General features: G+C 37.6%; 1 protein-coding gene across 3 annotated transcripts in view; it reads left to right on the top strand.

The window, feature by feature from the left end:
• Positions 1–643: 643 nt before the first annotated feature.
• Positions 644–13,385, top strand: part of Naa35 (N-alpha-acetyltransferase 35) — a 401,343-nt gene continuing 388,601 nt past the window's right edge. For all 3 annotated transcript variants that reach the window (XM_090368451.1, XM_090368454.1, XM_090368452.1), the window contains exon 1: positions 644–717. In XM_090368451.1, coding sequence (XP_090224577.1) covers positions 647–717 — 71 coding nt within the window. In that variant the 5' untranslated portion in view covers positions 644–646. The remainder of the gene's footprint in view (positions 718–13,385) is intronic.

Below are 13,385 nucleotides of genomic sequence, written 5' to 3' on the forward strand. Positions count from 1 at the left end.
ATAAATTTGCCACATGGAGTGTTTGCCAGTAACCCTAAAAGTCCTCATGTGTGGCACAGTTGATAGAATGGCCATCTTCCTCACACCGGTTGGAAAAGACCTAAGTTCGAATCTCGTCGATGAGGGAAGGAATTTTTATGGGTCTTTTACGCAACGTGGCTGAGTTAGTCGGTCTCAGGCGAGGGAAGCATGGCTTTTTCTCTCGGAAACTGGGGTTTTTCGTCCTGCAAACAAAAAATCGACTGCAGAATACACACGCAATTTAGAGACAATATACATGGGGCAACTTTTCCTTAGTCGCCGATGCTCCTAAAACTCAATAACAACAACAGCAACCTTAAAAATATATACTGAAATTCCTTATAACTGTGTGAGTACTGACCTTTAAAATATATTATTTTTAATATTTTTCTCTTTATATAAAAGAAGTACCGCTATTAATTAAAGGTCTGTTTACTATTCTTTCACTCTTCTTGTGTGTGTGTGTGTTTTTTTTTTTTTTTTTTTGTTAAAATCATTAATAAATCGTTAAAATATATGCATATTTTCAAATTTTTTTATTCCCATCGGTTTTTAGTATGTAGTTATAGCATGTAGAAATGCAAAATTATCCTATCGGTAAATTGTAATTCGAAGTTTAGTTAACATGGCTCACCCGGTGTATTCGAAGTTGGTAGACGAAACTGATAATATTAGAAAAAACGAAGCTATGTTAAGGTAATTGTAATAAGCCAATGAATTATATTAGTGAGCCCTTATTTTATTATATATAATTCTTGAATACATTGGTTGAGTTGGTTTCCTACAGATAAACGGATTGTTTTCGTTTTATTCATGCGGTTGAAGTGATTTTCTGGTAAAATAATTTTGTGGTTAAAATATTTAGCACAGGTAAAATTTTACAGGAAATACTTTCCTATTGAATTTTTTAACTATCGCAAAAAACCAGGCTTCGATTTAATAGTTCACTCGAATGTGTGGATACACTCGTTTCTTTCCATCTCCCCCACCACTTGTAATCGTGGTTTCGTGAATCTTCTAATTTAATGTGTGTAAATTTAGGGTCAAGCAGAACTCACCACACCATGTCTGCAATTTTTATCTGAGTTATCATGGGAAGTGTTTAGTCTGCCATTATCATGGTGTAATCGTGTCCTGTTTGAGCCTTTTTTTTTTTTTTTTTTTTTTATAGCCCCTTTAAGCTTATCAGCTGTTTGGCAATATCTTTCCTTATTATTATATGGCTTTTCTCAAAAAAATCAACCAAAATTGGACTTCTCTGACCTAAAACACTTGCCATAATTTTTTTGTGATCTGGCAATTCAAAATTTTTTCTTCAGTGAAGATGACTGATGTGCCCATTCCATAGACTAGAACTGCCATTTAGAGTAAGAATTGTAACGAATGATCCGGGTCACAATTCTTACTCTAAATGCCAATTGATGAAAGATAATTTTTTTTGTGTATGATACCTGGAAATCTCAATAGCGACCTTACAAATTTTGGTTTTGATGTGATAATTAATTTTTTTTTTCTTTGCAGAACCAAATGAAGTGGCCTAATGGATAAAGTGGAATACAGATTAGTGATTTGGTTCCTCTTTCTCCACAGCCAAAGCAATCCATGAAGAAACGGGCTCTGTTTATGGAGAAGACTGCCCAAGTTACAGCGTTGTTCCACATTAGTATAAACAGTTCAAATGTGGAAGAACCTCAGTGCATGATGAAATCCTAGGATGCCCAGCTACTGCTATAAGAGTGTTGCAAAAATTGAGGTTTAATCCTGGAAAATCACCATATTAGCTTCAAAGAACTGATATGGTGATTTTCCAGGATTCAAAGAACTGTATGGTGTGTGAAGAACATTATCCGTTAACAGTTGCATATGAGTAAAGTGTCTGCTAGATGGGTTTCCAGACTTTGACCCCTTACTAGAAGAAGGAAATGGCACAATGTGCCAGGAAAAGAAAGAGGCATTTTTCACGACTAGTCACCATGGATGAAACTTGGATTCATCACTATAATCCCAAAACTAAACAAATGTCAAAACAATGGAAATGTGCAGAATCACCACTCTCAAAAAGGCAAAGGTGCAACCGAGTGCTGGCAAGTTGATGCTGTCAGTTTTTTGGGATCAGCATGGTATTAATACTAACATTACTTTCAAAAGGGCTGTACTGTGATGGTGAAGTATTATTCCGACCTCCTTATCAAACTGTGTGTGCTATAAAATAAAAAAAAAAAAGACAAGGAAAGCTGCCAAAAGGTGTGTGAATGCGGCGCAATAATTCCCCTGAACATTCTTTGTATGCTGTAGTGAGGTATGCCCATGAATGTGGGTTTCAAATATTGCTGCATCCTGTTTATTCCTCCTGCCTTGCACCCTCTGATTTCTTTCCTCTTCCTGCCCTTAAGTATTTTCTTCATGGAAACACTGCCACTGATGATGTGGTGTTTCTTCTGCTGAGTCATAGTTTGAACGACATTCAGAGGACATCTGCAAAACTGGAAGTTTATTGGGAGGTGGCAAAAATGCATCGTTTTGTCTGGTGACTATGTTGAGAAAGTGTAGTACATGGTGTTTGCCTTCTACCATGACTGCTTCTGTGTGAGTTCAAATCTTTTTTTAACTACTACCTTTTAAAATTCCATTTTGATTAAAAACCATTTGTGAGATTCTAATATTAGGACAGATAACTTGTTTACAAGATCTAACTTCATGCAGGTTTATTTTTATTTTTCTAGGCATAAAACTGTTGCTGGAAGATGCAGGTGGGACGTATTGACTTTCACTCATTAAAAGAAGTAATAAAATTTTCTGGGAACTTTTTTTTTTTAAAAATCTACTTTGTATTTATCTAAAACACTTCAAATAGCAGTCATTAGTGGCAAGATGGTTTGTAAACACAGTGAAACCGAGGGAGTAATACGCTTGATCTGATTATCAGCAGTGATTATTCATGCATTAAGAATCTGCAGATAAAGGAACCACTAAATGGCAGTGACATTGTACTGATATGCGATTTACTCAAAGATGTAACTACTATCTGGGGTTAAAGGAAAGGCTTTTTGCTTTCACAGAGGTGACTACAGTGGTCTCAGACAATTTTTAAATTCTGTACAGTGGGACCAACTGATCACATTACCAACAGCAAATTCTAAATGGGAAGCATTCAAGGAAGTAATCTTGGAGCTACTAGGTTTTTTGTTCCAACTAAGAAATACTCTTCAAGGTTTAGGCCTAAATGGATGTCAGATGAACTAATGTGAAACTCATGTCAGAGAAGAAAAATGCATTAGCATTAGCATTAGTAGAGGCATATGATGCAAGAAAGCAAGCTTATTCAGCATCAGCCAAAAAAAAAAAAAAAAACCCTCTCCCATTTCACCCCTCCGTTCGGTCGAAATACCTGTCCAGTTGAGCTTTAAATTTGTTTAGGCTATCAACTTCAACAACAAGTGATGGAAGTCGGTTCCACCAACCAACCACCCGCTGGCCAAAGGCAAATTTCCGCACATCTATCCGACATCCGTCCTTCCTCAATTTGAATTTATGCCCTCTGAGGTGATTATTCTGAGAAAGATGAAGAATCCCATTGGCATTGAGCATGCTCAAACCATTCAAAGCCTTATACACCTCTATCAGATCACCTCGCCGGTGCCTAGTCTCCAGACTCTGTAATTTGCAAAACTTAAGCCTTTCTTCGTAAGAGCAACCCTTTGTTCCATTTACTAATCTTGTTGCCCTTCTCTGTACCCGTTCCAGCAGCTCTACATCCTTCTTGAAATGAGGCCTCCAGACCTGTATACAGTACTCAAGATGTGGCCTAACCATTGCCTTATACAAGGGAATAATCACCTCCTTATCCCTGCTAGAAAAATTCCTGTATATTATTGACAAGACACCATGAGCTACTCTTGCAGCTCGTCTGCACTGCTCAGAGAACTTCATATCTGCCTGCACAATTACCCCCAGGTCCTTTTCATTCTCCACCACTGTCAGTGTAGTACCGCAGAGTTGATACATTGCTCTGGGGTTACTGTTACCCATATGTAGTACTTTACATTTGTCAATGTTAAACTTCATTTGCCACCTCTCAGCCCATCTGTTCAACCTTTCCAGATCCTGTTGCAGCAGCATAGCGTCAGTAGTGTCCTTAACGACCCTGCCAACCTTTGTATCATCTGCAAACTTAGACATTAAACTTGATATCCCATCATCAATATCATTCATAAACACCGAAAACAACAATGGACCCAACACTGAACCTTGAGGAACTCCACTAATAACATTAGTCCACGTTGAGCAGTGTCCATTGATTACCACTCTCTGTCTTCTGCCACTCAACCATCCCCTTATCCATAGCAGCAATTTGCCTCCAATGCCACACTGCTCCAATTTGTGCAGCAGTCTTCCATGTGCAACAGTATCAAAAGCCTTTCTGAGATCCAAATATATAATATCAAAGTTATTCCCTGCATCCAGTTCTTTTGTGACTACATCATAGTATCCAATCAAATTGGTCAGGCAAGACCTGCCCTTAACAAAACCATGCTGCGTCTGAGCTATAACTGAATTCTTGTCTAGATGATCCTGCAGTGCTTCTTTAACCAGTGCCTCCATTAATTTACCTGGAACAGAAGTTAAACTAACAGGTCTATAATTACTTGTGTCAGCCTTTGATCCTCCTTTGTGAATTGGGGTTACATTTGCACATCTCCAGTCTATGGGTACCTCCCCTGAGTCCAAAGAAGTTCTCATAATTATGGCTAGGGGTTTGCATACTTCCTTTGCTGCCTCCTTTAATATAACTGGATAGATCCCATCCACCCCAGGTGCCTTTTTTATGTTTATCCTCAACAATCTCTCCTCCACTTTCCTCTCGGTTATTGGAATTTCCTCTCGGGCATGGGAAGCATATAAATTATTAGGAGACACAGAAGCCTATGGTAGATATAAGCTAGACTGTAATCAATTCACAAAGAAGGTTAGGCAAGCAAAAGCAGGTTACAAGAAATGTTTGGCAAAGGATGCAAAGAAAAACAGCAAAGACTTCTTTACTTATGTAAACTATAGAAAGAAGAGGGATAAATCAGATTGGTCCACTTGATATTGATGGTTCGATTGTTGATGATGCTGCTCAGGTAGCTGACAAACTGAATTAGTATTTGCATCTACATTCACACATGAGGAGTTATATAGGCAAATGTAGGCCAGAAGCTTATCGAACTAACAGAGCTAAATGATTTTATAATAACTGAGAGCAAAGTGGAGGAGAAATTGTCGAAGTTAAACATAAAAAAGGCACCTGCGGTGGATGGGATCTATCTAGTTATATTGAAGGAGGCAGCAAAGGAAGTAAGCAAACCCTTAGCTATGATTATGAGAGCATCCTTCAACTCAGAGGAGGTCCCCATGGACTAAAGATGTACAAATGTATCTCAAGTAAACAGAGGGGGATCAAAAGATGACATGAGTAATTACAGGCCTTTAGCTTAACTTCTGTTCCCGGGAAAATAATGTGCAGATGGGCTGAGAAGTGGCAACTGAAGTTTAACTTTGACAAATGCAAAGTACTGCATATGGGTAGCAGTATCTCAGTGTAGTACCACACCAACTATGTGGTACTACACTGAGGGTAGAGGAGAAAGAAAAAGACCTAGAGGTAATTGTGCAGTCAAATATGAAGTTTTTTGAGTAGTGCAGACAGATGCAAGAGTAGCTTATGGGGTCTTGTCAATGATATACAGGAATTTTGCTAATTGTGCAGGGATAAGGAGGTGATTAACCCCTTCTATAAGGCAGTGGTCAGGCCACACCTTGAATACTGCATACAGGTCTGGAGGCCTCGTTTTAGGAAGGATGTAGAGCTGCTGGAATGAGTACAGAGAAGGGCTGCGAGATTGATGAGTGGAACAAAGGGTTGCTCTTACCAAGGAAGGCTTAAATTCTGTAAATTGCAATGTCTGGTGGCAGGCACTTGCGAGGTGAACTGATTGAGGTGTATAAGGCTTTGAATGGTTTGAGTAAGCTCAATGCTGATGGGATTCTTCCTCTTGCCCAGATTACTGAGCAAGAGGAAGGATCCCATCTTGTGGTGGCATAAATTCAAATTGAGGAAAGACAGTTGTAGAATAGAAATTCAAATTGAGGAAATGACAGTAGTAGAATATATGTGAGATAATTTGCGTTTAGTCAGCAGGTGGTTGATTGCTGAAACAACTTCTATCTGTTGTTGTGAAAGTTGACAGCTTAAATAAATTAAGGCAGAACTAGACAAACTTTTGGCTGGGTGAAATGGGAAGGATATTTTTTTTTTGGTCTGATGCTGTATAAGCTTGCTTTCTTGCATTATATGCCTCTACTAATGCTAATAAAGAATAGGTATAAGCATAAAGAATAAGTACAGTCAGGTATGCTACAATGAACGAATGCTACAACGAAAAGTTTTATTAATAAAATCAGGATGCTACAGCGAACGCGGAGGAATACTATAGGCTGATGTAGCACGCGCGTGTGTGCATGATGTGTTAATTTGAGCGCTTCCTGCTCTAATTTTCCGTTTTGATTAGAGCTTCAGTTATCATCTTTGTTATCGTTTGTAAGGTTCAGTTATCATCTTTGTTATCGTTTGTAAGGTTCAGTTATCTGCTTATTTGCCCTTTACAAGTGAAAATATATTATTCTACTATATAATTTTAGCCATGAGCCGGCAAAATAGAGTGAGAAAGCATTAGCTTTCTCAGAGATTAAGAAAGAAATAATTTCCAAGCGAGAAAGTGGAAAAAAAGTGTAGGAGATCTAAGTGCTGAATATGGTATGGCTAAATCAACAATCAGTACAATTTTAAAAAACAAGAAAGAAATACAAATTGCACAGGTTGCAAAGGGAATCTCTAGGTTAAGCAGTTCACGTTGTAATATCACGGAAAAGATGGAAACTCTTTTCTCTTAGTGTGAATTAATGAAAAACAAATGGCAGGTGATAGTGTCAGTGAGGTGATTATTTGTGAAAAGGCCAAACATTTGTTTGAGGAACTCGGTGCTAAGGCTCCAAGTACAAGTTCTGTGAAGGAGTTTTTTGACACCAAGGGGTGGTTTACCGGATTTAGGAAAAGGACTGGATTACACAGTGTTGTGAGGCATGGTGAGACTGCCAGTGTAGATAGGGACGCTGCTGAGCAATATCGTGAGAAATTTAAGAAAATAATTTAAGGATCGATGCAAGCTGAGGACCTTTCTTTCTCAGAAAGGTCCTCAGCTGGAATGCTGTGACTTTTTTCTTTGTCCCCGAAAGCTTTCCTCTTCTTCAGTGCCTCGATCCTCGCGGGTGTTTTTTAAACACCTGCATTTAACTGCGACGAAACTGGCCTTTTCTGGAAGAGAATGCCACACAGAACATGTATCACGAAGGAGGGGACCGCCTTGCCAGGCCTTAAGCCAGTGAAAGACTGGCTTACATTGCTCTTTTGTACCAATGCTTCGAGGGACTGCAAGGTCAAACCACTGCTCGTGTACCATTTGTATGACCCCAGAGCTTTTAAAAACATCAGGAAAAACCGCCTTGGAGTTTTGTGGCATTCCACAAGGCTTGGATGACCAGGAGTCTTTTCTCCGACTGGGTGACTGAGGTGTTTGGCCCCCACTGTCCGTGACTACCTTAGCGAGAAGGATCTTCCATTGAAGGTTCATTTGGTCATGGACAGTGCTCCAGGTCACCCTCCTAATTTGATGGAAGAATTACCAGATGAGTTCAGTTTTATCAAGGTTCACTTCTTGCCACCTAATACAATGCCTCTCCTCTAGCCTATGGACCTGCAGGTGATCGCAAATTAAAAAAAAAAACTCTACACTAAGGCACTGTTCAGGAAATGTTTTGAGGCCACTTCTTCCAGTGATGTGACTCTGAAGGACTTTTGGAAGGGTCACTTCAATATAGCGGATGCTGTTTTTCTAATTGTGGTTGCTTGGAAGGAAATTTCTGTTAGGTGCTTGAATTCGGCTTGGAGGCCATTGTGGCCTGACACTGTGGCTCCAAGGGATTTCGAAGGCATTCAACAGTTGGAGGAAGAGCCTGCTGTGCAGGAAATTCTGGGCAGTTCTGTGGGCCTGGAGATCAATGATGAGGATGTGGAGAAATTGGTGGAAGACCACAGGGAGCTATCATTTGAGGAGCTAGCAGAGCTTCACAGTGAAGAGGCAAGCTTTTGGGGACAAGAAGGACGAGGACAAGAAAAAAAGTCACAGCATTCCAGCTGAGGACCTTAAAGAGGTGTGTGTTCTCTTGCTGGAATAAACTATCCAAACTTATAAAAGATTATCACCCAGATATTGCCACTGTGGAAATGGGCCTTAATCATTTTAATGACACCTTGATGGCCCACTTTTGGAGGGTCCAAAAATCTAGGATAAAGTAGTCAAGCCTGGATGCATTCTTCAAAAAGGATGAACCTTCCACAGGACAGTCACCCAAGATGAGTAGGAATGATGACTCCTCTCCTTCCACCTCTATATGATTTTTTATGATTTTTATTAGGGAAAGTTTGTTTATATTTTCACTGGGGAAATATTGTTTATGCTTCTAAAATTTTATGTACAGTATATAAAAGTTAAATAAATTAATTTTATATTGTTTTTACACTTATATTTTTCATTTTGTATTATATTTTTCCTGTTTAAATTATTTATTGGATGGTAACTTTGCTCTAGACTACGGGCCTGGAATGGATTACCCCTAAATACATATTTTCAATGTATGCTAGAACGAACAGATGCTATAACGAACAAGGTTTAGAACCAATTATGTTCGTCCTAGCTTACCCCACTGTACTTAGTTCTCCATTGCAATAAAAAAAATCACTGTGTTTTATTATATTGACCCTCATTAATTACAGAAGTATAGCCTGTTACTGAAAAACCTCATCCAGAAAATTTCAGGTATAAATAGAAAGGTAATATGCAGTTCTCTGTGTTACCGTCCATTATAGTGAGGAGAAATTCTATAGGCTGTTGAAGGTCATTTACTAGCTCCTCTCTTCATATCATATATTCCTCACTTCATATGCCTTTTACCCAGATAATTTGTGAGGCTGGCTGCTGACGTAATCATTGTATTTCTTAGATCAACAGTTAATTGATAAAAGGGATAATTTAGCATGAATACAACATAGAGAAGTTAGTGAATGATATTGACCTGCTTATAGAATTTCTGTTGACTTAAGTGTGTGTGTGGTGTGCATGTTAGTTCAAATATTTTTTTAGCTCTTTCATTTTAGTAAACCACTCTGTTTACTTAGCATTAAAATATACTACCTTTCGTTTTGCTGCAATTACTTTATTCAGAATTGCATTATAAATCCATTAAATTCCTACTGGCATTTCCATTATGACCATAGCCATTCCTAATTAAGGATGGTTTAAATCACTGGATATTACAATATAAATGGTATAATAAACCTCTGATATTTTCTATTTGTACTCAACCGTGTGCATGGCTTGTAGCACAAATTGTTTTTGTTATAGGTGCCATATGCTCTGATGTATAAGTCCACTTTTTTTTGCATTAAAGTTGTTCTGAATTTCATATTTATCATATAAGTTGACCACCTGTTTTTTTGTGGTCATCTTTTTGCATCTTGTGTAGAGATGTATTACAGCAAAATCTTTATAAAATCTGTAATATCTGTATTACAGTAAAATATGTAATATACTGTTATCACTGTCTCCTTTTTAATTCAAATATTTTTTCTCTCTTTTAAAAGTTAATTTTGTAACATTCTATTACATTAACAATGTGAACCTTTCCACCAAAGAGCAAACTAAGAATTCCTTCACAAAGAATTGATTTCAACTAATGGAGAATTGATGAGAATCAACCGAACGAGCAAGCTGGCTTTAGGACAGGATTCTCAACTATGGATCACCTTCATATAATGTCACAGCTAATGGAGAAGGCAAATGAATATAAAATACAATTATGCTTGGCATTTGTGGATTATGAAAAGGCATTTGACTCCATACAGCATAAGGCAATGTTTTGGTCACTGGAAAGACAAGGCATAGATACCCCATATATTATGATTTTGAAGAAAATATATGAGAATGCTACCTCCTTTATTAGACTACACAAAGACAGTAATAAATTTAAAATTGAGAAAGGAGTTCAACAAGGAGACACAATATCTCCGAAGTTGTTTACTGCTGCCCTTGAGGAAGCATTCAGAAGATTAGACTGGTCGCAGAAAGGAGTCAATGTAAATGGAGAGTACCTAAACCATTTACGATTTGCAGATGACATTGTGGTCATAAGCCACGATCCCAAAGAATTAGAGGAAACTCTTAATCAGTTATGCACAGTTAGTAAGGATTTTGGACTAAAGATGAATATGGCTAAAACAATAGTAATGATGAACAATATGCCACAGAAAGGGAAATAATGATTGAAGGAGCAGTAATTGAAAAGGTGGAGTCATATACTTATCTGGGACAAGTCATTATCTGTAATAATGATAAATGGATGGAAGTCAAGAGAAGAATAAATTTTGGATGGATAGCACTCAGGAAATATAGTCATATACTGAGGAGCAATATCCCAATTTATCTGAAACGTAAAATAATGAACCAATGTATACTCCCCACCATGACTTATGGAAGTGAAACTTGGGCACTCACCAAAAGAATGGAAGAGAAGTTGAGAACTACACAGTGAAGAATGGAACGAATTATATTGGGAATCAGACTGTTAGGTAAGAAGAGAAACACATGGATTAGGCAGCAAACTCAAGTAAAGGACATTCTTATCAAAACTAAAGAACTAAAATGGTCTTGGGCAGGACACATAGTTCAAAGACATGATGACAGATGGACTAAGAAAATAACAGAATGATATCCAAGAGGAGTTAAGAGAAAACCTGGAAGACAACAACGGAGATGGACAGATGAAATTCATGAGTTTGTGGTTAGTAAATGGATGGCATTGCACAAAACAGAAGGAACTGGAAAGTTAGCATTAGCATTAGTAGAGGCATATGATGCAAGAAAGCAAGCTTATTCAGCATCAGCCCAAAAAAAAAAAAAAAACGCAACCACTACTCCCATTTCACCCCTCCGTTCGTTCAAAATACCTGTCCAGCTGAGCCTTAAATTTGTTTAGGCTATCAACTTCAACAACAAGTGATGGAAGTCTATTCCACAAACCAACTGCCCACTGGCTAAAGGCAAATTTCCGCACATCTATCCGACATCCGTCCTTCCTCAATTTGAATTTATGCCCTCTCAGGTGATTATTCTGAGCAAGAGGAAGAATCCCATCGGCATTGAGCATGCTCAAGCCATTCAAAGCCTTATACACCTCTATCAGATCACCTCGCCGATGCCTAGTCTCCCTCCAGACTCTGTAATTTGCAAAATTTAAGCCTTTCTTCGTAAGAGCACCCCTTTGTCCCATTCACTAATCTTGTTGCCCTTCTCTGTACTCGTTCCAGCAGCTCTACATCCTTCTTGAAACGAGGCCTCCAGACCTGTATACAGTACTCAATGTGTGGCCTGACCAATGCCTTATACAAGGGAATAATCACATCCCTATCCCTGCTAGAAAAATTCCTGTATATCATTGACAAGACACCATGAGCTACTCTTGCAGCTCGTCTGCACTGCTCAGAGAACTTCATATATGCCTGCACAATTACCCCCAGGTCCTTTTCATTCTCTACCACTGTCAGCGTAGTACCATAGAGTTGATCTGGGGTTACTGTTTCCCATATGTAGTACTTTACATTTGTCAATGATACATTTGTCAAATTTGTCAATATGGAGATACACGAGGAGAGTTATTAAGTTTCACTAAGTTTTCTTTTAAATTTTCTTCGTTTTCATGTCCTTTTTCCTTCACTATTTTAATAATGAAGATTTCTGGGAAGAGATAATGAAATATTTCTTTAAAAGTTCTGAGCCAAGTTCTTTATTAGAACAGTAATTTTGGATAGTTTAACCATCATTATATAATGTAAAAGTCTTATCTTTCATTATATAATTATAGTGACTGAAGGTTCCTTCTCTGTCTGAATGAGATCCAGATGCTACAACAACAAGTCTAATGTATTTATCAACAATATTTGATGGATAATCATGATTCAAGAGTTGTTTTACCACCTACAACTCCTCTTATACTTCTCTCTAGTTAATGCAATGGAAGAATACTCTGTCTATAAGTAATGAGATCACAAAATCCTCCTGTGCACGTGCCAACCAATAATTTTGATATTGCGCTGGTTTTCTGAAAGTTGATGCAAAAATCCATTTCTAAGCTAAATTCATTTCATCTTGGCAATGAACATGGTAGCCATACAAGCTGCATAAAGTAACATTTTCTTTCACAAGAAAACAGAAAAAAGTTGAATTTGCTTGGAGATATAAGTTTGTCTAATTTAAACTCTGCATCTATTTGAGTCTTGTGAATAAAAAAGTTGAATTTGTTTGGAGATATGTTTGTCTAATTTAAACTCTACATCTATTTAAGTCTTGTGAATAAATTAATGTATGTTAAATTAAAACCCATTTAAAAACACAAAATTTGACATTACAAATTTTACTTATCTGCTCTTTAGGTGGACTAAAAACAAACATAATAAGTGAGTGGTATAAAGATAGAAGTAGTATGGCAATTTAATTGCTACATCGTATCAAAACATACCTGATTCCAAGGTCTGAATGGTTTTAGAAAATGGATGACTATGGAGAATTGTGACTGTGTCATAGCCACTGACTACAGCAATAAGAAAAGTATAATTGTGATACGGTTTCAGTCTGGAATATTTAATTCTTTCCCTGGAAGTTAAATTTTTGACTAGATATCCATGATTATTCTGATATTGAATTTCGTAACCATCTTTCTCTCCAAGTGGTGCTTTCCAAGTTAATGTTATTTCAGTATCAGTGATTACAGGAGCACTTATTTCTTCAACTGATTCTGGATCTGATAAAAAAATTTTGCTGGAGAGGCCTTCATCCTGCAGTGGATTGAAAATGGATGATGATGATGAATGGAGAATTCAGTTGTAGTTTGTAATTCATTTCTCTCAGTATCCCATATGGGTGCAATAGAATTTAGGCTCTCTACCACACTATTCAATCAAATCTTTCGATATTTTTAGTACTCCTCTCCCATTTGAACTCTGTGGGAACATGATCTGGTGCCCCATAAACAAAAAATTTAGGTAAATTTTATGTTTAGGAATTTATAAAGAAAGTGATAGGTGTACATAGTACTCCGTTATGATACAAAATATAAACCTTCAGGCATAGGACGCAATGTGATATTGCTCTTATTAATGCTATATGTGTACATGGGTACTTTACATAACTCATCTGTTGTCTTTTTAGTAATGC

The sequence above is a fragment of the Mastigoproctus giganteus genome, chromosome 2 (genome assembly GCF_048544385.1).
Source record: "Mastigoproctus giganteus isolate SK-2022 chromosome 2, ASM4854438v1, whole genome shotgun sequence".
In the NCBI taxonomy this organism is placed as follows: Eukaryota; Metazoa; Arthropoda; class Arachnida; order Uropygi; family Thelyphonidae; genus Mastigoproctus; species Mastigoproctus giganteus.